Here is a 26331-nt window from a genome sequence, read left to right on the forward strand (position 1 = left end):
TAACAACTGGCTGGGTCTGGACACAAAGCAGGCTGTTCAGGTCTCTCTACTCCAGCCCCAGCTCCCCTCCTGAGTCATTCAGAAATGAGGGAAGGCTGCTCTGTTCCCACTGATGTTCACTGGCCCACGGGAAGGAGGTGGAAGAATCTATGGAGGGCCATTTAAGGTGGGAATGGAGGTGGAGAGAGCCAGATAATATTTCATTTACCCGCCCTCTACTCAGCTAGCAAGAACACTCCAATTGTTCACTAAACAGGAACGATTTAGCCCTATCACAGCATGAGTTAAAGGACAGGCATGGAGAAAATGGATAAAGAGGAAGAGGCTTTCAGGAGAAAAGGCCCTGAGAGATCTGTGCATAGACAGACCTTCAAGGGGACACCCCCATCTGGTGACAGGTTGGCAGATTCTGCTTAGGAAACAAAACCATGTTGTGATTTTCTCCAACGGCTCTTAGGGATGCAGAGATATAGTTCAGTTGGGAGCTGACTCCAGTCAGTATCAAATTGATATTAAAATATTATAGATTCCCTGAGAGATTGGCAAGGACTGTGTGTGTGTGTGAGAGAGAGAGGGTGGGGGGGGGGGAGAGAAAAAGAGAGAGAAAGAAACCTTCAAATCCAAGAGAAAAATCCAATTTTTTTGCAACCATACAACCTAACCACCTGGAAGAAATGTTCATCTCCTGCCAGCAGCACCAGATCCAGTATAACCCTTCCTTAGAGATTAGCTCCGTCCTGGGCAAGCCCTGGTCAATTCACAGGAGAAAGTTCTTCTCCCACGACATACCATGCCCATGCATCTGCTCCCCACCCCGCCCCTGCAGCATCACCACTCAGCACAGGGTCAGCCCAGCTTCTGAAATCGCTGCCCACCTGGCACCTGCTACACCTTGATAACAAGAGCATAACAAAATGTGCACAGACTCAGAGTCCACAAAGCCAGCCATTCATTTAACAAACTCCTTTAATTGGTAACTCAGTCAGATAGGCTCTGCTCTGCTGCAGCAACAAATCTCACCAATCTGCTACATGACACAACAGGAATTCATATCTTGTCCACCTTAAGTCCACTGTGGGGCTGTGTGACTCTCCAGGGCAGTGGCCTCCAAACGGTGGCTCAGTAATCCAGTCTGCGTGGATCCCAAGGTACCTCCATTTCATAACATGCTGCCACGATTGATGAGCAGGAGCAGAAAGTCCTTGATGGTTTTGCACTGGAAAGTAAATATTTTAGCCCAGAAGTAACATGCTTCACCTCTGCTCCCAGATGCTGACCAGAACTAGTCACATGTCCCTGCCTATCTGCCACAGGGGTAGGGAAAGATAATCTTCCTATAAGCTCAGAAGAGACAAAGAGCAGGTATGGACATGAAATAGAATCCTCTACCACTGGGGGCCAACCTGGGTGGACATAGGTGCTCACTGGGACCCTTAAGCCAGCATTATTAGGCTGTTTGTGGGGAGGAGTACAGCCAGGAAAGGTTTTCAAAGGAACCAGCATCAGTGCCTAGTCCCAAAATGTGAGGAGATGATTTTTAGGCAAGGCCAGCCTGCAGGCAGTTTGCAGAGGGGTGAGGAGTTGGGCTAGAAGGCTGGCTTATCAGAGTTAGGGTGATAGCAGAGAGACATGCACGGTTAGGGAAAAATTCTCTTAATATGGGAAAGATTCACTGGGGCAAAGGGTTGCTGAGGAGCCAAAGAGAAGGACAGCTACCTGAGCAAGGTCCCTGGGGAGGACGAGGAGCAATGAGCTGATGTGCAGTGAAGGAATCTCACCTAGAGCTTCCACCAGCCCTGGTGGCCAGGGCAAGTCCGACCCTACAGATGCGGAAAGTGAGGCCTGGTCGGCTGTCACTTGTGCCTTCATTTATTCATTTCAAGCTGGGTACAGATGAGTACAAAAGATGATGAATACATGGTCCCTAATTTTCAAGGACATATAATTAGGAGCAAAAATAAAACCTTAAAGAGGGCAAAGTACAAGAGTTATAAACTCATTTGGTTGAGAGATCAGAGAAGGGGTTTGATGCTGGTCTTGAAGCATGGACAGGATTTCAAGGGACTGCAAGGTGCAGGAGCAGATAGTCCAGGGAAGGATGGGAAGCAGGAAACCTGGGCAGGTTCTGAGGGCTCATGGAGGCAGGAGGCAGAAGGAGAGTGGAGGTCAAGCCTGCAGAGGCAGTCAGGTCCAGGCTTAGAGGCTCCTGGGAGGCCTTGAGGGCTAGCTTACCGGCAGGCCATGAGCAGGAGGCCAGACTGGTCGTGGCTCCCGGGTCAGAGCTCATGTTCACCTCTTCCTGCTCAGGGAAGGGCTTCAGTGGTCCAGCCAACCAATCCCAGGAAGGAGCTCCTAGCTCAGGGTCCCCCCCGAGTATGCACTGGGAAGGGGCTCTTGAATGGGCCGGTGGGAGCAGTCCTCTCAGTATTCCCAGCATACACCAGCCAGGCCCATCATGCTCACAGGGAGCCCCCCACCCTCTTGCATGCTTGGAGGGACATCCATTCGCAGCCTCCTTCTTCGCCAGTGTTCGAATGCTGTCCCAGCCCACGGTGGGGCTATCCCCTTCTCACCCCAACTACCTCCTCTCTCCCCACCTGGGCACTGGAACCCTGTTGGGAGTCAGAAAGGCTCCGTTTCAGGGCAGAATGGGGCAGCTAATTTAAAGGGGCACCAGTCAGGTTCCCAGGGTGTTGCTAACCCCCTTCCCTTTGCTCTGTGGCCCTTCAGTGTGCAACACATCGGGTATTCCCTTTCACAGACACCAAACCCACAAAAGGGGCCTCAGAGGTCCTCCCTGCACGCCACCACTCCCCGCTTACCGAAGAGGAACTGGGTGGGAGTCTGGATGAGGCAGACGCTGTCCCTTGGGTCCACACTGGGAGAAGGCTGAGGCACGTTTCACACTGCTCCTGTCTGGCTCCTTGAACTGAGCCCAGACACACCTAGATTCCAGAAGGACTCCTGAGGCCAGAGTTTCAACAGCTCAGGTGTGTAGAGCACCCAGACACCGTTCCAAATGTGTTGGATAAGTTTACACCTTTAATCGTCACTACAGTCCTCTGAGCTGAGATTATCATTGCCGTTTCATAGCCGAGGAACCTGCACAACAACGGGCTGTGTGGTCTTGGCTCCTTTTCTCTCCCTTGCACCGAGAATGCGCGCCAGGGAATGCGAGCGCTGAGGTCTGCGGAGAGCGGCGCCTCGCCGGCGGGAGAGCCAGGCACAGCGGGAGTCGGCCACCAGGGGGCGTCGTCCCCTCGCAGGGCCCGCAGTGCGACCCGAGGAGGCGCCGGCGGCCAGAGGCGTGTGTCCAGACCGCGCGCTCTGCTGGGGGTTTCCAGCGCCGAAGCCCTGCGCTCCCCGGACCACCTGGCTGCCTCATCCTGCGCCCTCGGTCCTGGGGGGCCCCACGCTCACCTCACTTCTGCATCCTCCTACTGTGGCAGCCCCAGAGCGGCCCGAGGGCTCAGACACTGGCGCTCGCTCACTGGACATGGCCTTGAGATTTCCTTCTCTTCCACCCCCGCGACAAACCACCGTTTAGTCAGTTTATCTGTATTTTCAGTATAAATGTGTAATACACACATTAAAGAGGCAGGGAAGTAGAGAACAAGATGCCGGGAAGCACAGAGAAGGTCCGCGGGCACACGTGGCTTCCCCCACTCTCCCCAACCTGCCCCAGGCAGTGTGGTCACCCAGCCTGGCGTGCGGGGTCACTCTGCCCTGATGCCGGCACAGCCACCTCGCAGCATGGCTGTCTAGGAACCACCATTCCACCATTCTGGGAAACACCAGCCACTTGGGCAGCCTCCCTTCTTGCTGCGGTTCCCAGAGCACCTCTCAAGGTTGGCCCTGAAATAGGAGTGAGCATCAGAGACAAACCTATGTCTGAATCCCAAGCATGGACCATCATGGCGAGGGTCCCGTTTGTCCATTTGTCACAGATAAAGGCACGAGACAGCTGCTGGGCACCAGGCCTGTGAGGGTAAACAAGACAAATGGATCTCTTCCCCTTGGAGTTTGTAAACCGGGAAGGGAGACAGACATAATCAAAAAGGTACACAAATTGTGTGGTTGCACAGAACTAAAGAGGGAAATAGACTGCAATGCATTCATTTTAGGAGACTTCAACACACCACTCACCCCAAAGGATAGATCCACCGGGCAGAAAATAAGTAAGGACACACAGGCACTGAACAACACACTAGGACAGATGGACCTAATAGACATCTATAGAATTCTACACCCAAAAGCAACAGAATACACATTCTTCTCAAGTGCACATGGAACATTCTCCAGAATAGACCACATACTAGGCAACAAAAAGATCCTCAGTAAATTCAAAAAGACTGAAATCCTACAAATCAACTTCTCAGACCACAAAGGTATAAAACTAGAAATAAATTGTACAAAAAAAGCAAAAAGGCTCACAAACACGTGGAGGCTTAACAACATGCTCCTAAATAATCAATGGATTGACGACCACATTAAAATAGAGATCAAGCAATATATGGAAACAAATGACAACAACAACACAAAGCCCCAACTTCTGTGGGACGCAGCAAAAGCAGTCTTAAGAGGAAAGTATATAGCAATCCAGGCACACTTGAAGAAGGAAGAACAATCCCAAATGAATAGTCTATCACAATTATCGAAACTGGAAAAAGAAGAACAAATGAGGCCTAAAGTCAGCAGAAGGAGGGACATAATAAAGATCAGAGAAGAAATAAACAAAATTGAGAAGAATAAAACAATAGCAAAAATCAACGAAACCAAGAGCTGGTTCTTTGAGAGAATAAACAAAATAGATAAGCCTCTAGCCAGACTTATTAAGAGAAAAAGAGAATCAACACAAATCAACAGAATCAGAAATGAGAATGGAAAAATCACGACAGACTCCACAGAAATACAAAGAATTATTAAAGACTGCTATGAAAACCTATATGCCAACAAGCTGGAAAACCTAGAAGAAATGGACAACTTCCTAGAAAAATACAACATCCCAAGACTGACCAGGGAAGAAACACAAAAGTTAAACAAACCAATTACGAGCAAAGAAATTGAAACCGTAATCAAAAAACTACCCAAGAACAAAACCACAGGGCCGGACGGATTTACCTGGGAATTTTATCAGACACACAGAGAAGACATAATACCCATTCTCCTTAAAGTGTTCCAAAAAAAGAAGAAGAGGGAATATTCCCAAACTCATTCTATGAAGCCAACATCACCCTAATACCAAAACCAGGCAAAGACCCCACCAAAAAAGAAAATTACAGACCAATATCCCTGATGAATGTAGATGCAAAAATACTCAATAAAATATTAGCAAACAGAATTCAACAGTATATCAAAAGGATCATACACCATGACCAAGTGGGATTCATCCCAGGGATGCAAGGATGGTACAACATTCGAAAATCCATCAACATCATCCACCACATCAACAAAAAGAAAGACAAAAACCACATAGATGCTGAAAAAGCATTTGACAAAATTCAACATCCATTCATGATAAAAACTCTCAGCAAAATGGGAATAGAGGGCAAGTACCTCAACATAATAAAGGCCATATATGATAAACCCACAGCCAGCATTATACTGAACAGCGAGAAGCTGAAAGCATTTCCTCTGAGATCGGGAACCAGACAGGGATGCCCACTCTCCCCACTGTTATTTAACATAGTATTGGAGGTCCTAGCCATGGCAATCAGACAAAACAAAGAAATACAAGGAATCCAGATTGGTAAAGAAGAAGTTAAACTGTCACTATTTGCAGATGATATGATACTGTACATAAAAAACCCTAAAGACTCCACTCCAAAACTACTAGAACTGATATTGGAATACAGCAAACTTGCAGGATACAAAATTAACACACAGAAATCTGTAGCTTTCCTATACACTAACAATGAATCAATAGAAAGAGAAATCAGGAAAACAATTCCATTCACCATTGCATCAAAAAGAATAAAATACCTAGGAATAAACCTAACCAAAGAAGTGAAAGACTTATACTCTGAAAACTACAAGTCACTCTTAAGAGAAATTAAATGGGACACTAATAAATGGAAGCTCATCCCATGCTCATGGCTAGGAAGAATTTATATCGTGAAAATGGCCATCTTGCCCAAAGCAATATACAGATTTGATGCAATCCCTCTCAAATTACCAGCAACATTCTTCAATGAATTGGAACAAATAATTCAAAAATTCATATGGAAACACCAAAGACCCCGAATAGCCAAAGCAATCCTGAAAAAGAAGAATAAAGTAAGGGGGATCTCACTCCCCAACTTCAAGCTCTACTACAAAGCCATAGTAATCAAGACAATTTGGTACTGGCACAAGAACAGAGCCACAGACCAGTGGAACAGATTAGAGACTCCAGACATTAACCCAAACAAATATGGTCAATTAATATTTGATAAAGGAGCCAAGGACATACAATGGCAAAATGACAGTCTCTTCAACAGATGGTGTTGGCAAAACTGGACAGCTACATGTAGGAGAATGAAACTGGACCATTGTCTAACCCCATACACAAAGGTAAACTCAAAATGGATCAAAAACCTGAATGTAAGTCATGAAACCATTAAACTCTTGGAAAAAAACATAGGCAAAAACCTCTTAGACATAAACATGAGTGACCTCTTCTTGAACATATCTCCCCGGGCAAGGAAAACAACAGCAAAAATGAGCAAGTGGGACTACATTAAGCTGAAAAGCTTCTGTACAGCGAAAGACACCATCAATAGAACAAAAAGGAACCCTACAGTATGGGAGAATATATTTGAAAATGACAGATCCGATAAAGGCTTGACGTCCAGAATATATAAAGAGATCACACGCCTCAACAAACAAAAAACAAATAACCCAATTAAAAAATGGGCAGAGGAACTGAACAGACAGTTCTCTAAAAAAGAAATACAGATGGCCAAGAGACACATGAAAAGATGCTCCACATCGCTAATTATCAGAGAAATGCAAATTAAAACTACAATGAGGTATCACCTCACACCAGTAAGGATAGCTGCCATCCAAAAGACAAACAACAACAAATGTTGGCGAGGCTGTGGAGAAAGGGGAACCCTCCTACACTGCTGGTGGGAATGTAAAATAGTTCAACCACTGTGGAAAGCAGTTTGGAGGTTCATCAAAATGCTCAAAACAGACCTACCATTTGACCCAGGAATTCCACTCCTAGGAATTTACCCTAAGAATGCAGCAATCAAGTTTGAGAAAGACAGATGCATCCCTATGTTTATCGCAGCACTATTTACAATAGCCAAGAACTGAAAGCAATCTAAATGTCCATCGGTAGATGAATGGATAAAGAAGATGTGGTACATATACACAATGGAATACTACTCAGCGATAAGAAGTGGAAAAATCCAACCATTTGCAGCAACATGGATGGAGCTGGAGAGTATTATGCTCAGTGAAATAAGCCAAGCGGAGAAAGAGAAATACCAAATGATTTCACTCATCTGAGGAGTATAGGAACAAAGGAAAAACTGAAGGAACAAAACAGCAGCGGAATTACAGAACCCAAAAATGGACTAACAGGTACCAAAGGGAAAGGAACTGGGGAGGATGGGTGGGCAGGGAGGGATAAGGGGGGGGAAGAAGAAGGGGGGTATTAAGATTAACATGCATGGGGGGGAGGGAGAAAGGGGAGGGTGGGCTGCACAACACAGAGAGGACAAGTAGGGATTCTACAACATTTTGCTAAGCTGATGGACAGTAACCGTAATGTGGTTGTTAGGGGGGACCTGATAGAGGGGAGAGCATAGTAAACACAGTATTCTTCATGTAAGTGTATATTAAAGATTAAAAAAAAAAAAGAAAGAAAGAAAGAAAGAAAAGGGGAATTACTCCTTGATAGGATAAAACTATTGGTAAATCAAAGATCAACGTATGCTTTAAATATCCTTAATGTTGATCACTTAAAGGGTGTCAGATGATCAGCTATGGAGGTACTCTTTTCTGATAATATTCCTTTCTCTTAATAAAAAAAAAAAAAGCAGTTCCTGTGTGCTGACTTCCAATGAGTTCTGCACAGTGGTATAAAGGGCATGTCAAAGTGTGGGCAAAGGGTCTGTTTCTTTCTATGCAGAAGATCAAGGCCTAGCTTGGATACCCAGAAAATGAACTAAGATATGATATGAGGAGGAGCTTCCGGCATCAGCACTCTCTGGAGGACTTGTGCCGGGGGATGATCATCAAAAAGCCTCCACAGGGATCTGGGCGATGCTGCAGTCGTGGCTGCGTCCACCCCACTGTTTCCTGGACTTGCCATTGGAATGAGGAGGGAGATGTCTAGGCTGGCATGTGCATACAGTGAGACAACGAATTTGACCGGATCTGTACTGTTGGAACTCAACCAGGAGTTGGGAGGGGTGCGAAATCTTATGACTATAGATTTTCTATGGTTAAAAGGACATATGGGAGGTGACCAGATCCCAGACATGGGCTGCTTTAATTTGTCTGATTTCTCTCAGACTGTTCAAGTACAGTTGGACAATATCCATCATATCATAGACAAATTTTCACAAATGCCTAGGGTGCCTAAATGGTTTTCTTGGCTTCACTGGAGATGGATGGTAATTATAGATTTGCTTTGTTTATGTCACCGTATTCCTATTATGTTAATATGTGTGTGCAAATTAGTTAGTAGTTTAAAACCTATACATACTTAAGGTACTCTACAAGAAGATATGTCAAAGAAATAATCAATCCTCCCATGTTTTCTTCCATATGCTACCTCTATAGCTTTTCTTCTTCCTTCCTAATTACAACCCTTAAATAGAATTCGTGCCTCATATCGAAGGTACCGAGTATCATAATTCCTCCAGGTGGTAAAGATACCTTGAGACAAGTGCTGGGCATAGAAGCCACAGGGCATAAATCTGCAAAGAAGTAAAAAGCTAACCTTTGCAAACAATATGGCTTCTCTTTCACTTACCAACTTTACATGTCCCTGCATGGCCCCAGAAGATGACTGGTTAGCCAGAGGCGGGTAAGATTCCTCAAGGGAGGAACAACCTAAGACAGGCACAGTCGCAGGGGGGCCATCAGGTGAGAAATTGGGGATCAACAGAGGTGAGGCTCAGAACCTCATCCCCCCTGCTTTGAGAGAAATCTTCTGCATCCGTGGATAGTTTATTGCCCTTGTCTAGCTTGGATTAACACATAGTCTACAGGCACACACCTGATCATCTACAATTGCTCTCCTACAACACTAAACTATGTTTTCTACCTTTATCTTGCATCTACCTACCACTTCAGCATTTTATTAAAAATGAAAATAATAATAATAATAAAGGGAGAAATGTGGGATCAACATATAAATCAAGTATAAAAATCAAATGAATATTCGTATTTGACCTGATTGTTTATAGGTCATAATGCGTGATCAAAACCGAAAGTTTCTGTGATGAATGCCCTTGTACTGTTCACCATGTAAGAATTTATTCACTATGTAAGAATTCGTTCACCATGTAAGAACTTGTTCGTTATGCTTCAGAAGATTGGAGACTGATGAGAGTTAGGCTTGAGATGGATTAATGATTGTACATTGAGTATTGACCCCCTATACTGAATTTTATTGTTGTTAACAACCATTTGATCAATAAGTATGAGAGATGCCCTCTCAAAAAAAAAAAAAGAAAAAGAAAAATTGTGTGGTTGCAGTTGACTAGTAATCACAGGTGCAATAGTGCCATGCCTGAGAAGTGCAGGCAGATACCTGCGCCTGAATGCAGGGGGAAGGAGGGCATGTGCTGGTGTCCCACAGGCCACAGAAATCAGTTCCCTAGCCAACTGGAGGGTCAGAGGAGAGGACATGAACTCCAGCTGAATCTTGAAGGATAGGGCAAGTATGCTGATCAGGGGCCATAGAGCAAAGGTGTTCTGGGCAGAGGGGACTGCAGGAGTGAGGACTCAAAGGTGTCAAAGCTTGAGGTGTGTTTGCCTGGAGGGCAGTGGGCAGGTAGTGCATAGTTACAAGTTGCCAGATTGTATGGGGGAACAAGCTCTAGAGGGAGGGTATACCATGCACACACCTCCTTTAGTAATTGGATACCACCTGTGGCTATAATGGAAGTGACTGACAGGTTTTAGGCAGAGCAAGATGCAACCAGATTTCTTGGTTTAAATGACTACTGTGGCTGCCTATGTACTTGGGAAAAGGAGCCTGGCTGGCAAAGGTAGGTCCTTAGGAAGGAGGCCTCCTTGTCATTATGGCTGCTGGGGGCACTGATGCCAGGAAAGATGAGAGCCAGGATGCTCCAGCAGGTGCAGAGCCCGGGCAGCACCAGTCAGTGCCCATGGGCTGAGCGCTGCCCAGAGGACTGTCACTGGTCCCTGTGCCAGAACGTGCCTTGCTATAAAGCAGACCTTGGGAACTGGCTGGCTCTGGGCCCAGCACAAGGGTTCAAATTGGCACACATGACATTTGTGTTTTTAAACAAGCTGCAAACACTAGAAGAGCTTGAATCTTGGGTTTTTCTCTTGAAAAAAACCCTGGCCAGCACTCCAGCTGAACAGATGTGGACTGGAGCTGAGTAAAGACGATTCCTGCAGATAGCGCCCGCATAAACCTTAGGATTGCTGCAGTCCCCACTGCACCATTTAGCCCCTGTGGGTATTTAAACTTAAACACATTTAAAATCTTTAAATTTCACACACCTTTAAACAGGCAGCCACCACAAATCCAGGTGAATGTTGGAAAGGATGATGTGGGGACTGGGGCCTGGAGGAGGAGAGAAGGGCTGTATGTGAGAAATAATGACCAGGTAGATGAGTGCCTGGTAAAAGATGAGGAATTAGTAGTGACTGCCAGGTGATTGGTAGGGGCCTGCTAGTGACATTCAAACTGAATTCCCAATCTTTCTCCCCAAATTTCCCTTCACTGACTTTCCCATCTCACTTAATAGCCTTCCAGTCTTCCAGTGAATTAGACCAAACACTGGGAGACGACAGAAAATTAGCTTTTTAAAAAATCAACTTTATTGGCACATAATTTGCAAACAACAAAAGTCTTAATATTAAATGTACTTTTTGTTCAACGAGTTTAGACAAATGTATACAACCTGCAACCACCATCTTAATCCAGACATAAAACATTTCCAAGATCCGTCCAAATTTCTTGATAATACTTTGCAGTCAAAACTACCCCCATCTCTCTGCCCCATCCCTCCTCCTCATGCAAACAGCCATTAATATACTTTATTTCACTACAGATAACTTTAGTTGTTCTAGAATTTCATATAAATGGAATCATATAACACATATGTAGCAGGCTTCTTTAGCTCAGCATAATGTTTTTGAGATTTGCAGCACCTATTCTTACATAGCAGCCTCATTTTGTTCAGCATAATGTTTTTTTAGATTCATTCATGTGATTGTTTGTATAAGTGATAGTTCATCACTTTTGATTGCTGACTAATATTCCATTGGATGATTATATCATTTGTTCACTTGGGCCTTTAGGTTGTTAAAACATTTTTTACTATTATGAATAAAACTGTCATGAGCACCTGTGCACAGGTCTTTTTGTGAATCCATGTTCTCCTTTCTCTTGGGGAAATACCTAAGAGTAAAAAATTGCTAGATCATAGGGTATATATATATGTCACTTAACAGGAAACTTCCTTTCTCCAAAGTCAAATTGGAAGACCTTACACACACCAATTTAAGAAGCAGAACATTGCTACAATCACAGAAGCCTCCCTCATGCTCATCCCAATCACTACGCCTGCCTCCCTTCCCAAATATAACCACTTTTCTGACTTAAACAGAGGAATTTAGTTTGTATGGTTCTGGAATCCCTGGTATCCCTACATAAGATGATCTCTTATGCAGAGTACAAGTAATATTAATGATAAAAAGTAGTGATAAATTGAGCTACATTAAAATTAAATGCTTTTTCCATAGAAAACACTATTGAAAGAGTGAAACAACAAGCCACAGAGAAGAAAAAGAGATTTCAATGCATAGAGACTTGTATCCAGAATCTGTACATAAAACACCTATACTCATAAACAAGAAAAAGAGATGCCCAAGAGAGAAATGGGCAAAAGACCTGAACAAATACTTCACAAAAGAGAATATCCAAATGGCCAGGAAACATACTAAAATGTACATAATATCATTAGTTATCATGGAAGTGAAAATTAAAACTACAACATGATTCTGCTACATCTCCATCAGAATGGCTAAAATCAAAAAGATTTATGATACTAAATGTTGGTGAGACTATGCAGCAATAGGAACTCTCATACATTGCTGGGGGAGCATAAATTAGTGTATTCATTTTGAAAACCTTTTGGTATTTTTGACTAAAGCTGAACAGGTGCATATCATCTGACTCAGAAATTTCACTCCTAGGCAAATACCCAACTTAAATATATGAGCCCATGTGCAAGAGAAATGCACAAGAGGTTTCAGAACATTATTCATCATAGCTCCAACCTGGAAACCATACTACACACATACAGGAGCATACACACACACACACACACACACACACACACATATACAATACAAACAGCAATGAATATAAATGAACTATAGTAAAAACACCATTGTGGATAAATCTTACAAACATTTCATTGAGTGAAAAACTGAAACACAAAAGAATACATAACCAGGGATTCCAGAACCACACAAACTAAATTCCTCTGTTTAAGTCAGAAAAGTGGTTATATTTGGGAAGGGAGGCAGGCGTAGTGACTGGGATGAGCATGAGGGAGGCTTCTGTGATTGTAGCAATGTTCTGCTTCCTAAACTCGTGTGTGTAAGGTCAGCTCTTGGACAATATGGGTTTGAATTACAAGGGTCCACTTACAGATTTTTTTCAATAAATACATGGTACTTGAAAATAAATAAGAATTTCTTTTTCACATTATCTTTTCATTTCTAATGTCTAGTGTTAGTAATCCGTGTAACATCTATAGTGTTTTGTATCATGTAAGACAATACTGACATAGGTACTGACAGATGATTCTTCTTCTAAACCGATGATGTAAACTTACGATAACAAATACAGTACAGTATTGTAAATGTGTTTTCCTTATGTCGCTTAATAACATTTTCTTCTCTTTAGCTTACTTTATTGTAAGAATAATGTTTTAATCAACTGTTTATATTATCAGTAAGGCTTCTGGGGTCAACAGTACGCTATCAGTAGTTATGTTATTGGGGAGTCAAATGTTATAAATGGATATTCAACTGCGGGGCAGAGGGTCAGTGCCCCAACCCCCATGTTGTTCAAGGGCCAACTGAACATAGTTCTGTGATAGTTCATTGAGCTGTACAGTTGGGCTTTATTTACTTCTATGTATTATAGTTCATAGTGTGCACTGTCAAAAGACATGCATATATCTCAGTTGGGTACTATTATAGCTGCACCGTCACTCCAGGAATAAAACAGAGTCTTCCTTAAAGTAAAATTCACACCTAAGGCTTGGTTTTTCAAAGGTTTATTTAATTAAGGGTTTTGAGTAAATTTTAGATTAAAATCAACACTCAACAGTTTTATTATACAATAATGTATTACTATCTTTTTAAATAAATCATCTTTTTATTAAAATTCCCTCAAATAAGAAGCATTTCCAATTACCAATTTACCTTTGTGTTTATGACTTTTTGTAAACAAAAGCTGCTGTCACCATGTTGGAAGGCACCACCTGCCCTGCAACTTATTTTGGACAGAGATGGCTTTAAGCCAAAAGTCTGATTTTTTTTTTAACTTAATAAAATAAAGAAGTGGCTTTTTTATTCCCTACTTTGTTAGTCTGCACTGACAGAGGTAACAACAAATTATGTGAGAAAAAAATAGGGCATCAGTTTTAACATTCAGTATAAATAATGATAACTTTTTAATCTTTATTAAATTCATCTGGAACTTAAAATGTTATAATTAATACCTTTCACCCAGAAATGCCTGCATATTTGTTCTGTCTTTGTTAAATGGAAGCTTCATTATAAATACATAGTTTCATTTTAAAGTTTTGTTTTTTTTATAAAGTCCAGTTTGTTTTTTTATAAAGTCCAGTCCTTTATCTGTGAATTTTTTAAACTTGTTTAAAACATTTGCACACATCTTAGAGTTTAAAAATCACTCTTTTCACTTGGCTTTCTATGAGATTGCAAAAATGGGCCCCCTCAGGCTGTAAGGATACATGGAAGGCAGTAGAAAGGAATAAAATGTTATTCAAGACTTTGGTCGTTAAGGCAGTGAGTCAGGAAGCTTCCAGTCACTGTGCTGTTGATCTGAATATCCCTGGAATATTATTCCACATCTTTGAGTAGATAACTTCATATGGCCATGATTCATAGTGCTGCGTGAGAATCCCTGGAGTCACACCCCCTTTCTCCTCTCACCTCACTGTGTTTGGGCGTTCAAGCGGAACATCAGTCACACTTCAATCCTGGAACAGAGGCCCTCAAGCCGAGCGCAGCTGGGGAGCACCAGGAGGCCCTCTTGACCCACGGGGAGCTGCCAGGACTCAGTCAAGTACTATGCGGGGGGCTTCTGGGGTGCAAATCAGAAGGCACACATCCAGAGAAGGGGCTGCACAACCTGACACACAGCAAGCACCCCTTTTTGTTCTGGCTCAATAAGTCGGTGCCTCATTGTTTAAGTACGAATGAGGCTCCACGTGAATGCCCCTTGCGGTGAGGGAAAGAGACACATTGGGTTAGAACTGTCTCCACTGAAACAGGTAGGAGCTGGGAGCAGGAAAGCCCGAGGCTGGCCATTTGTGAAAAATATGCTCCCTCCTGCCTTTCTGCCCTCACCCAAGATCCCAGAGAGTAAACACGCAGACCGGCCAGCACAGCGTTTTCTCTGAGGCTTTATCCTCTGAGTGCAGTCTTAGGACGGGACGGGAGGCTGCTGGGTACCCAGGAGCCCTGATAAGCACAGGGCCTCTGGGGTGGTCTGGGGCAGTAATGAAGCCTCCCAGGTGGGGGCTTTGCAGCTCAGATCAGAGTAAATTCACACATTTTCAGCTTTCCGATGGAAACCTTAATTTACAACAAAAGGAGAGGGAAACTTTTCTAGCTGTCTTAAACTTATGACCTATAGTAGGCTCACTGATGGCCCCAAAGATAGGTCCACACTCTAATCCCAGACCCCGTGAATGTTGCTTAATACGGCAAAGACTCTGCAGGTGTAACTCAGTTAGGGATTTTCAAATGGGGGAGATTATCCTGTATTACCTGGCTGGACCCTAAATGTCATCACAGTGTCCTTATAAGAGGCAGAGGAAGAGCATACACAGAAGAGGAGCAGCCAGTGGGACCAGGGAGGCAGAGACTGGACTGAAGTGGTCCCAGAATGAGTAGTGTGACAGCCTCGTCAAGTGACAAGAGGCAAGGACGGTTCTCACGCAGTGCCTCCAGACGGAGCGCAACCCTGCTGATGTCTTCATTTCAGCCCAGTGAGCCTAGTTCCGGACTTCGGGCCTCATGAATTGTAAGAATAAATTTCTGTTACTCTGTGTGGATCAGGACAAATTCTAATATACTCCCGGTCATTTTTACAGCAGCCGTAGGAAGCTAGCACTCCACTTCTCAGCAAGACCCCTGGATTCTTGAAGAGCACTCTAACATTTTGGTTCCCAACCCAGTTGGCTGGCATGCAGGGATTTCCTTTCTATGTACAATTTAGTGACTATAAATTAAAGTCAGCCCCCTCTTATCTTTCAGCTGGCAGGGGAATTGGTTGTGTGCCCAACATCCCAGCAGATAAAGCTCCATGCCAGGAGGTGGGAAATCCTGACCCACCCTCCCCACAATTCCATAATCCTTGTAGAAGAGAGTCTATGTTTTATTTTACAATGAATATAGCTACCGATTCTTGCATAAATATTTTTAAGGGAGAAAGCTTACCATTAAATTTCTTATTCCTCAGAGACTCCACTTACTTTATATACTCTCAGATTAATTATAACAAGGTCAGAGGGGACACAGTCAGGGATTAATTGTCAAATGGTTGTGAGCAAATTCAATTTCCTACCACAAATATAGTTTGCAACCTAGTGAACATTCATGATTTTTTATAAAAAGTATCTTAATAATTACACTTTTCTCTAACAAACACACAAAATAAAACAAGCATTACAGTTTCTATGGCCTTGAGGTTCAGTGTGACATTCTAAAGAGAATTAGCAGCTTAGAGTTTTTAAACTATAGGTTACAGAGCGCTCCTGCAAATCAAATACTTACGGTAATAATGACAAGATTAGAATAAGCAGAGAATTATTTTTTTCTTTTAAATTTTCTCCTTTGTATGAAGGAAAACCAATGTAAGTTTTGTAAAAAGAATGCATACTTGTAAATTATTCAAGCACTGCATGAAGGTTAAAAAGAATTCAAATGCCACTGCTCATAAATAATTAGCATTTACATTAGGAGGGTTTCATTCTAGACATCTTTTCATGCAAGTGTTCCAGAAAGGCTAAATAAATACGTTGAAACATTTTGATAAATATGTGATTGTTTTATGCCATTTGTAATAAGTTATTTTATTTAATTTTGTTTGTACTTAAAACTCAAAAAAGAAATCAAAAAGAATCATAAAACTTCAAGTAAGTTTCATTCACTTATAAGAAACTTTTTCATTAGAAGGTCATTCTATAATTAAAAAAAATATTTTGGAGAAAAGGAACACATTGAGATTAATCATTTTTATATTTCAAACTTCAAATCATTTGACTCCCTGTCATGAAAGATGAGGACACTGGAACCAGAGGGTGTCTTTCTCCTCTCCCACATCTTCACATAATTTGAAATTAATATTTTTACATAAATAGTGTTTATATTTTGGTTTGTAACTCTAACTTGTAAAATGTTTTATATTATTATTATTTTGTAGGTACACATTTTCAGATCTTACCACAGCTTCTGCAGTCCTGAAATCTTCCTTTTGATTTACAGAAATTTAACTTCAAATAAACCCTTTACCCTCTCTCTACTAATGACATTTGTTTCTTGAAGGTTTTTATTCCCAAAAATACTTATCTTCAACAATATTTCCCCAACTTGTGACAGTTATTTTCTTGCATATTTAAATTTTTCCCAAGGCTTAGAGAAATTAAAAGATTTTACCCAATGTCACATAGCTAGTGTGCAAAGGGAGAATGCAAATACAGGTCTAATATCAAAGCTCACACTGTTGTTATCTATCCATTATCCAATTTCTCCATTCACTTATACTCTTGCTCATTAACCATCACTCCCCACCTCAGTAGGTCTGTATCAATACATCTGTTAAACCCATCCATCCATCAAACATCTATCTACTTACTTCTTCATTACATCACTACACACACATACTATGCACACTTACATACATATATATGTAGCTATTCATCTATCCAGACATTCCACCTATTCCATCTATCAATCCACCCATTATCATTCCATTCACTTATCTATCCATTTACCTACATTCACTTACCTCAACATCCATATATCTACCCATACCTGGATACATATGTACATACATACACTCACCCAGACATTCATCTATCCATCTACTCATCCACAAAGCCACCCATTCACAAATAAGTCCATTCCATTTCCCATGGATCCTTTTATCCTTTCCATTAATTAACTCATCCAAGTAGTTCATCAATTTATTCAATTGCTGTTAGCTCTGAAACCCAAACCTTCTATAGAATAGGGAGTGGCCTCCTTGTAAGATTCTCTTCCAATCTCGTTCCATTTCCCAGCCATCAGGAGAGGACCACAGCAATCCAGGAGCACAGTAAGGGTGTGAGAGGTGTAAGGGCAGGTACAGAGGTGGGGTGGCAGGTACAGTGGTGAGAGTTCACACCCTCATTGTCTTTTCACCCATATGAGAATTCTTGCAACAGCGTCTATAGGTCTTATGGTAGCCCTCTGTTAACAATCTCCCCAGTCACTGAACCTTCTAATCTTTGTATAGTAACTAATCCCTTCTTTATTAAAGAGTCATCAGCCAAGATTCCAACTCAGGCTATGAGGCAGAAATTTTGCCCACAGTTGGCCCCCTTTGGTTTCCTCCTTCATTGGCCTAGTATTGCAGGCACAACCTTCCATCAGTTCACCCACTGCTTAGTTCCCTGGCCATCCAGCCAGCACTGAGCATGACTTGTCAATATACACATAGCTTAACATCTGCTTTCCCCAACCCCATGGTAGCTCAGTGGCCGAGAAACACCACTTCAGTGGACTTCAGTAAGAACTTGAGTGACAGAAGCTCAGTTTCTCACTCAAACGATTGATAACAACTAGACTGATTAGATCAAGGCTATTCATGAAAAATAGAAGTCAAAACAAATCAAGAGGAAAGACTATAGAAATAAAAACAAGCTTTAAAGACTCTTGCAGAGTAGTGTGCAAAATGGAGAGAAGGAAACTATAATCAAACCTAGAGTTGAAAAAGAAGAGCAGAAAGGAGGAGGCTAAAGAAGAAGCAGACACTAATAATGATGATAAGGAGTTGGAGGAGGAGATGAAAAGAGGAGAAAGAGGGCTACTAGTGCCCGACAACAAGGTGAACCAGCTCTGTGCTCTGGTTGTTTTTTAAAATATCAATGATATAGAAATTACAGAAATGAGATGGAGAAGCTATAACATAGAAACTGTGATTAACCCCTGGGGCAGTCAAAGCTGCAGGAAAACAAAGAGGAAAGTTAGTAGCAGGAAGAGGTAGGGGTGGCAGTACAGAGGCGAGGGGGGCAGGTACAGAGGTGGGTGGCAGGTACAGAGGTGAGGGGGCAGGTACAGAGGTGGGGTGGCAGGTACAGAGGTTAGGGGGACAGGTACAGAGGTGAGGAGGGCAGGTACAGAGGTGGGGTGGCAAGTACAGAGGTGGGGTGGCAGGTACAGAGGTGAGGGGGGCAGGTACAGCGGTGGGGTGGCAGGTACAGTGGTGAGGAGGGCAGGTACAGAGGTGAGGAGGGCAGGTACAGAGGTGGGGTGGCAGGTACAGAGGTGGGAAGAAGAGGTGGTGAAGAGATTTTAAATTCTGTTCATTCCTCTGTCCACACTGGCCAGGGAAGATGACAGGTAGCCTCAGCTAAATGGATCAGTAAGTGAATGGAAGGATGATGGGTAGATTGATAGATAGAATAAGTAGAATGTCTGGATAAATGAATGGCTATGTATCTATGCATGTAAGTATGTATCACATGTGTGTAAGTGGAGTGATGAAGAAGTAAGTAGATAGATGTCTGATGGATGGATGGGTGTAACAGATGCATCGATACAGAGCTACAGAGGTGGGGAGTGTAAGGAAGAATCCAGTGGCAACAGCTTGGCTGCTCAGGTATGTCGAGTAATATCAGAGCCATGCTGAGCTGAGATTCTAAAACAAATGCAGGCTGAGCAAATGCACAGGCACTTACTCTTCCACCCCATTCTTCTCCAAAACCCTCAGGGTGGCAGATTTCAAGTGGTGAATATAGACTTCCACCATTGCCATCCTATATCAAGGTGGCCCAACCCTTCAGCTGGGATGGGGGTCTCAGGGAAGGCCAAAATCGGAACCAGGCCTTCATTCCCCCCTGGGCAGTACCGAGGCCAGCCTCCCACCCACAAGCATCAGAGGAGACCATCCCCTCACCCGCAGTGACAAGGCCCAGCTGATTTTTGATAAAGGTGCAAAGGAATTCACTTGAGAAAAGACAGCCTTTCCAAAACATGGTGCTGAAGCAACTGGACATCAACAGGCAAAAACAAAACAAAACAAAATTCTAACTGAAGTCTCATGATTCATGAAAATTTAGCTCAAACGGTATCACAGATTGAAATGTAAAACATAAACCTTATTTAAAAACTTTAAGAAAAAATACAAGAGAAAATCTTTGGCACTTAGGGCTTAATGAAGAGTTCCTAGACATGACACCAAAAACACAATTCTGAAAAGAAAAAATAAATAAGGTGGACTTCACCAAAATTAAAAACTTTTACTCTGTAAAGAACCTGGGTAAGAGGATGAAAAAACCAGCTGCAGAGTGGGAGAAAGTATTTGCAAACTACGTATCTGACAAAGAACTAGTATCTACTAGTATCTAGAATATAGAAGAGAACTTGCAAACCTCAACAGTAAAAAACAAACAATCCAATATGAACAAAAGACATGAACAGATATTTCACCTGAGAGGATAGATAGGTGCCAAATAAGCACATGAAAAGATGTTCAGCATTACCAGCCATCCAGGAAATGCAGATTAAACCACAATGAGATGGCACTACATACCTGTCAAAATGGCTTAAAAAATAAGTAAACAGTGACAAAACCAAATGCTGGTGAGGATGTGGAGAGACAATCCCTCATACATTGCTGGTAGGAATGTAAAGTGGTCTAGCCACTCTGGAGAACAGTTTGCCAGTTCCTTTAAAAAAAATAAACATGCAGCTACCCCATGACCTCACAATTCTCCTTCTTGGTATTTATCCCAGAGAAAGAAGAGCTTATTTTCTCATGAAAATCTGTACATGATTGTTTATAGCAGCTGTATTTGTTAAGGCAAAAAAATGGAAATAACCCAGATACCCCTTGATGGGTAAAATGGTTAAACAAACTGTGGTAATGCTTTGGAATACTACTCAGCAGGGGAGGGGAGCCAACTATTGATACATACATTACCTGGAAGAATCTCCACAGGATTATGCTGAGGGAGAAAAGCCAATCCCAAAAGGCTACATATTGTGTGATTCCACTGACAGAATATTCTTGAAATGGCAAAGTTACTGCAACAAAGAACAGTTTAGTGGTTGCCAGAGCTTAGGAAGGGGATGGGGCAGGAGGAATGTGGGTGTGGCTATAAAAAGATAACACGGGGGACCTTTATGATAATGGAAATGCTCTGTACCTTGACTGTATCAATGACAATATCCTGGCTGTGATATGGTGCTACACTTCTGCAAGATGTTACCATTGGGGGAGTCTGGATAAATGATACACAAGGTCTGTCATAGTTCTTACAACTGCTTGTGACTCTACAATGATCTCAAAGTAAAGAGTTGAATTTTTAAAGGTGTATGTAATAGCAAAGGGCTGAGAATAGCTAAGGCTTTCTTGAAGGTGAATATGCAGAATTCATATCTTTGGAAGGACTATTTTGGAAAACAGTTTGGCATAAAACTAAATATATATTTGGTTCTATACCTCAATTTATCTACTTGATTGATAGGTATCTTAGAAAAACCTGTCACAGGTGCATCAGGAAGCACATAAAGAATGTTCATAGCAGCACTGTTTGTAGGAGAAGAAACAAAACTGGGTGCATTTTCCAATGTGGATTTCCTGGTTTTGCTAACTTACTATGGTTCCGTAAGATTATCTCTGTGAATTTAAATGTATTTTATATTAAAAACAATTTTTAAACTAGACAAACTTTACTGAAAATGCTTTCAAAATTGGAGCATACAGTGGAATACTAAACAGCAGTTACAATGAAAGGACTGTTGCTGTATGCATCAACAAATGAACTTCAGGAACATATTAAGAAAAATTAAAGTTGTAGGAGAGAATATACAGTTTGATACCTTACATCAAGTTCAAAAGCTGCAAACAAAACAAAGTATTGTTGAAGGACACAACCCAATGCGATAAACTTCAAAGAAAAGCCAGGGTTCTGGATTTCTGCCTGAGAGAGGGAGGTGAAGAAGGGGGTGTAGTGGAGAACACAGCTGGGGGCCTTAAAAGTATTGTAACGTTTGATTTCTCCCACTCAGTAGAGGGCAAATGGGCACTCACGTTGACAAGTTTACTTTACCACTTACATATATATAGTACACCGAAGAAAGGAAGAAGCTTTACATAATTTTTAAAAATGGAACACAAAGGTGTTATATGTAGCAGATACTCTGGTGAGCTTGCCAGGCTGAGCATCCCAGTGGCCACATTTCACATTTTTTTGCCACCTGGAGAAAGCCTGTCTGCTCTAGGGCAGGTTAAGGACAAGATCCGAATAAGGGGATACAAGCAATGATGAGAAATGGAGAAGGGGAGGTCACATGGAGCAGAGCGGACTCTGATTTCCACAGCACAGCGACCACATCCCATGAGGAATGCAGTATCTGCTCAGCTCCATGAGCCCATCCTTAAAGTAGGTGAAGTTGGGTTTTTGTTATTGAACTGGAAGAATCCTGATCGAGTCCCACGGTACATCCTGGGCCACAATCTTCCCAGTGGGGTCTGATTTAGAAGCTTGGAGGTGCCCAGGGAGGCCTGTGTCCCACCCCACCCTCCCTGCCTTGTGTGTGGAGGACCAGATGATCAGGGAAGGTACAGGACTTAACCAGGCTTGTTAAAAGATGGTACCTTGTCACTCCTCAATTGTTTCGTCTTGCCCGTTAGGACAGGACAGGATGAGGGAGCATGGAAGACAGTGCCAGGTGTCAGAGAAGATGCAGGCTGGAGGAGCGTCACCATGGTGGTGCCTTGACTGTAGCTGCCCTGGCCACTCTGTGGAGGGGGCATCAGGGAGGCGGGAAGGGCTGCAGTTCAGGAGTCTCCTCTCACTGGGGCTTCCTTCAGCCCCATTCTGGATGCAGTCTCCTGAGATAGCAGGAACCCCAGAGCAGAAGCAGAGTGGGAATTGGGAAGCTACCCCTGAGTCTGATGCCAGGCCCAGTGGGTTGGGTGTACCACAGTGACAGCCTGTAGCCACTGGGGCCCCAAAACAAAAGTGATGCTGAGAAACATAGCAGCTTTGAGTTCTAGATGTTCATTTAAACATTCAGTTATTTGCTAAGCTCTCAGCTTGGTCCATGGGACCCTGAAGAGGCTCCACAACCGCTGCTTTCATGGAATTCACTCTCTGGTCTTTCACAAGCAACGAGAGAAAGAGAGGCTGTAGGTAAACAAGCCAGGGAGACAGACAGAGTGACATGCCAAGGAAGCCCTTTATGTCAAAAAAGAGGCTAATAAATGTCTCCTAGAAATCTCCAGTGATGAAGGTTGCTTCTCACTCTTCTCTCTGCATAAATACACACACACAGCTTGTTCCCAAACGTTTAAGTTATAACCCCACATAAATGTTCCTTAAACAGCTGTAAAAGAATAAGACCACATGGTAGTAGGCCAGTAAGAGGCAGCTTTGTAAAACGCTGGGTAACCAGAACACCTTGCGGGCTGTCCTGGGAGTGCTTCTAACACTTGGCATCTGCTCCTCACTCTCATCCACCCACAACTCATTCTTTGTGCACCAGTACGTCAGGCGAATATAGAGGTGTTAATGGGAGGTTGCTGTCCTGTCCTCTAGGAGCTCATGGCCCATATACATCTAATTCCTGGGCAAGCACTGGCACTGTCAGCCTGGTGGCCCCAGGGCAGAATATCCAGGGCACTGTTCCGGAGATGTCCATTCTAATACTCGGGGATGTCATTGCCCCCTCTCTCCCATGGGGCAGCAGAATCTGGATAAAATGATCCGTAGGAGCGGTTGGTTTGGGGTAGATGCGACCTATGCTGGTCCTCCTCTCGTGCTGGCCAAGTCTGCGGGGACACGTATGACCCCTAGAGGCGCCCAGAGGACGGATCTGGGCGTAGAGAGGGGAGAGCAGGCTAAGGCCATAAGGGGCCACAGTGGGGCCCGTCTACCATCACCTGGGCCACCATACCACACCCTGGTTCTCACCCCACCTCCTCTCCTTTGCGTCTTCTCAAAGGGCTACGCTGTGTATCGACGTCGTGGAGGTGGAGGAAGGGACGGGCATCTAGGTTTGAAAAGCTCAGAAACAAATATTCCATGACAATTTCATGTCATTTTCCTGGATTTAAAAGGGTAGAGTGGGGAACACAAATGTTGAGGGGCAACAAGAGACGGACAGATCCGGAGGCCTCTCGGGAGCACGGCGAGGTGAAGCCCCCCAGCCCGGGTGCGGGCTCGGGGTGGGTGGGCAGACGTCCTCCAGCCCCGCAGCCCCGCAGCCCCGCGGGCCCCGCATGACATCAGAGGCTGGGGAGCGCGCAGAGCGCAGGCGCCGGCGGAGGCGGGAGGGGGCCGAGTCGCGCGGCCCCGGAGAGCGCCCCCCGCCCCGTGCTTCCCCGCGCCCCGCTCCGCCCGCGCCTTGCGGTCCGCGCTGCGCCTTGGGCGTCCAGAGAGCCGCCGCCCGCGCCGCCCGCAGCAGCCCAGACCCAGCCCTCCTCCTCCTTCCCCCCACCTGCTCCTCCGACGCCGCCGCTGCCGGACACGCAGCCGCAGGCTGGGGCCGGGGCGCAGCCGGGGAGCCAGGGACGCGCGTAGCCCGCCCTTCCCCCTCCGGCTCCCGCACCGCCGGCCGCCCCCCCTCGCCCTCCTCCTCCCCCCTCCCTGCTCCTTCGCTTCTCCTGCTCCTCCTTTCCCGGCCCCGGCTGCCAGCACCATGTCCGCAGGGGGAGATTTTGGGAACCCGCTGAGAAAATTCAAGTTGGTGTTCCTGGGAGAGCAGAGCGGTGAGTGCCGGCTTCTTCTCCCGGCTTGACGCGGAGTCGACCCCCGCCGCCCCACCATCCACCCCATCGGGACCCTGCCCGGCTCCGGCTCGGAAAGGGCCTTGGGTGCAGGGGTGGAGGGGAGGGATGGGGATGTGGAGGTGGCGGCCAGCTCGGGCGGCGCCGGGCAGGGGAGGGGCCAGGGGTGAAGACTGAGGAGGGGGTGGTGAGGTGGGATCTGGGGGGCTCCGGGTGCGGGTGCGGGTGCGGGTGCAGCGCGGCGCGGCAGGGAGGCCGGAGGGCGGCGGCCAGCTCGGCGGCGCTGGCCAAGGCTGAAGGCGCCAGGTTCGCCGGCTGTCTCGCACTGCGGCACTGGCTGCGGGCGACCGCGCAGGTGGCGGGGCGCCGGCGGGGGTCTGAGGGAGAATGGGGACCCCTCTTCGGAGAAAGAGGCAGGGCCGGCGTCTGGCCGCCCCCCACCCCGCTGCACCAGAGCAGTTCCCTGCGGACCCAGCTTGGAACCATGCGTAATATAGGCACGTCCAGGCCCTGGGGCAGAAGGCCACGGGGAAGACTAACACCTGTCTCCCCTGGAAAGAGCCGGTGGAGACCCCAAGGGAACAGGGCACCTATCTCCCCTGGCTTAAGTCCAATTGGACACAGAAGGTTCCAGACCCACTGCCCTTCATCGGTGTGTGTTAGCACTTTGGGGCTCAGGGGTCGGGGGATGACAACAGGGTTCCCCAGTGCGAGGCAGATTGGGGGATGGTACAGGGGCGCCTTGCACCAAGAGTCTGAAGCCTGGCTCTGGGCAGAGAAAGGACCAGACGACACGCCCTGCCTGCTTCCCAGCACCCCTCCAGAGAGCGTTGGCGGCCATTGGATTCTTCCCACCCCCACCTACCCCCACCTACCCCCACCTCCCAGCTCACCGCCCTTCTTGGGGGAGGGGAGGTCACGGTGGCAGCCTGCCACGGAGTAGGGGTTGCGGGGGTGGTGGGGAGGGACGATGTAGGTAGGGTGGGGCAGGGCAGAACAAACGGCTTCCCTGCCCAGCAGCCTCTGCCGGCCGGCCCGGCATCTTTGAAATCCCGGTTGGTCTCATGGTGGAAAGACCAGATTGAAGAGCGCGGACCCCTCTGACACCTGTAGGAAGGAGTGATTCTCAGCGCATCCCTCCAGGGGCCCCTCACCTGGGGCTGCAGGAACATAACCTGGGCCCTGACCATTTCCACTTAGAAGACTGCCGCTGGGGGTAGGATCCCAGCTCTAGCTCTAAAGACCAGTCCAGTTGACCTGGTTTGGGGCCTGTCTGTGCAAAGGGCCAAGACACAGGCCACCTTGGGAGCAGTGCTTTTGTGGAGTGTGTACCTGTGGGTTGTGGAAGTCGCCTTGCAGTCTTCTCTCTCCTGCTGCTCATTATCTCGGGTGAGTGGTCCAGAAGGTGGCCAGGCCCTAATACAGGGATGGGGCTTGGGGTCAGGCTGGCCTTTTCAGAGCAAGGTCAATTCAGCCAGCGAGTGCTGTGTCCTAGATGTACTGAGTTTCTGAACTTAATAGTGTCCAGTTTCAGGGCTCACTTTCTTTTTACTTTTCCCCACGCGTGAGAGGTTTCAGGGGTCTTCACATCTCAGTGCTGATCTCAGCTGGCCTGGAGCTCTGGGAGAAAACTCTACAGGGATCAGGCAGCATGGGAGTTGAATTGTGCAGATCCCAGGGCCTTCTGAGCCTCAGTTTCTGTCTCTGTAGAATGGTTGTTTGAGGGCAGTTTATCATGCTTCACGTTTCCCCAGTGCCTCGCAGAGGGTCTGGATCCTGCTAGACTCTCAACAAACGATTGTTTATTTCAAGTGTGCACATGCTTCAGTGAAAGACCAGGGCTTTGATGAGAGGAAACTCCCTCA

The 26331-nt window shown here is 45.2% G+C and overlaps 1 protein-coding gene and 1 long non-coding RNA gene across 4 annotated transcripts in view; one reads left to right on the forward strand and one right to left on the reverse strand.

Annotated features, from left to right (window-relative positions):
- Window positions 1-797: 797 nt before the first annotated feature.
- On the reverse strand, window positions 798-4765 carry LOC140848230 (uncharacterized). Of its 2 annotated transcripts, XR_012128790.1 has the most exons (4): window positions 2823-4765; window positions 2233-2299; window positions 1717-1883; window positions 798-1216 (listed from the first exon to the last, which is right to left on the reverse strand). It is a non-coding gene; the product is annotated as an uncharacterized lncRNA (long non-coding RNA). The 2 variants fall into 2 exon arrangements; XR_012128791.1 differs by lacking the exon at window positions 2823-4765 and having other exon boundaries at window positions 2233-2811.
- A 19089-nt stretch (window positions 4766-23854) lies between these two features.
- Window positions 23855-26331, forward strand: part of RAB6B (RAB6B, member RAS oncogene family) — a 71646-nt gene continuing 69169 nt past the window's right edge. The window contains exon 1 of one of the 2 annotated variants that reach the window (XM_073232421.1): window positions 23855-23873. Coding sequence is in view for 1 of the 2 variants with exons in the window: in XM_037024766.2 (XP_036880661.1) it covers window positions 24379-24448 (70 nt within the window). In the remaining variant the exon portion in view is untranslated. Of the gene's footprint in view, window positions 23874-24013; window positions 24449-26331 lie in introns of those variants that run through there. The other variant, XM_037024766.2, reaches the window with a different exon arrangement.

Source organism: Manis javanica, chromosome 3, assembly GCF_040802235.1.
Source record: "Manis javanica isolate MJ-LG chromosome 3, MJ_LKY, whole genome shotgun sequence".
Classification (NCBI taxonomy): domain Eukaryota; kingdom Metazoa; phylum Chordata; class Mammalia; order Pholidota; family Manidae; genus Manis; species Manis javanica.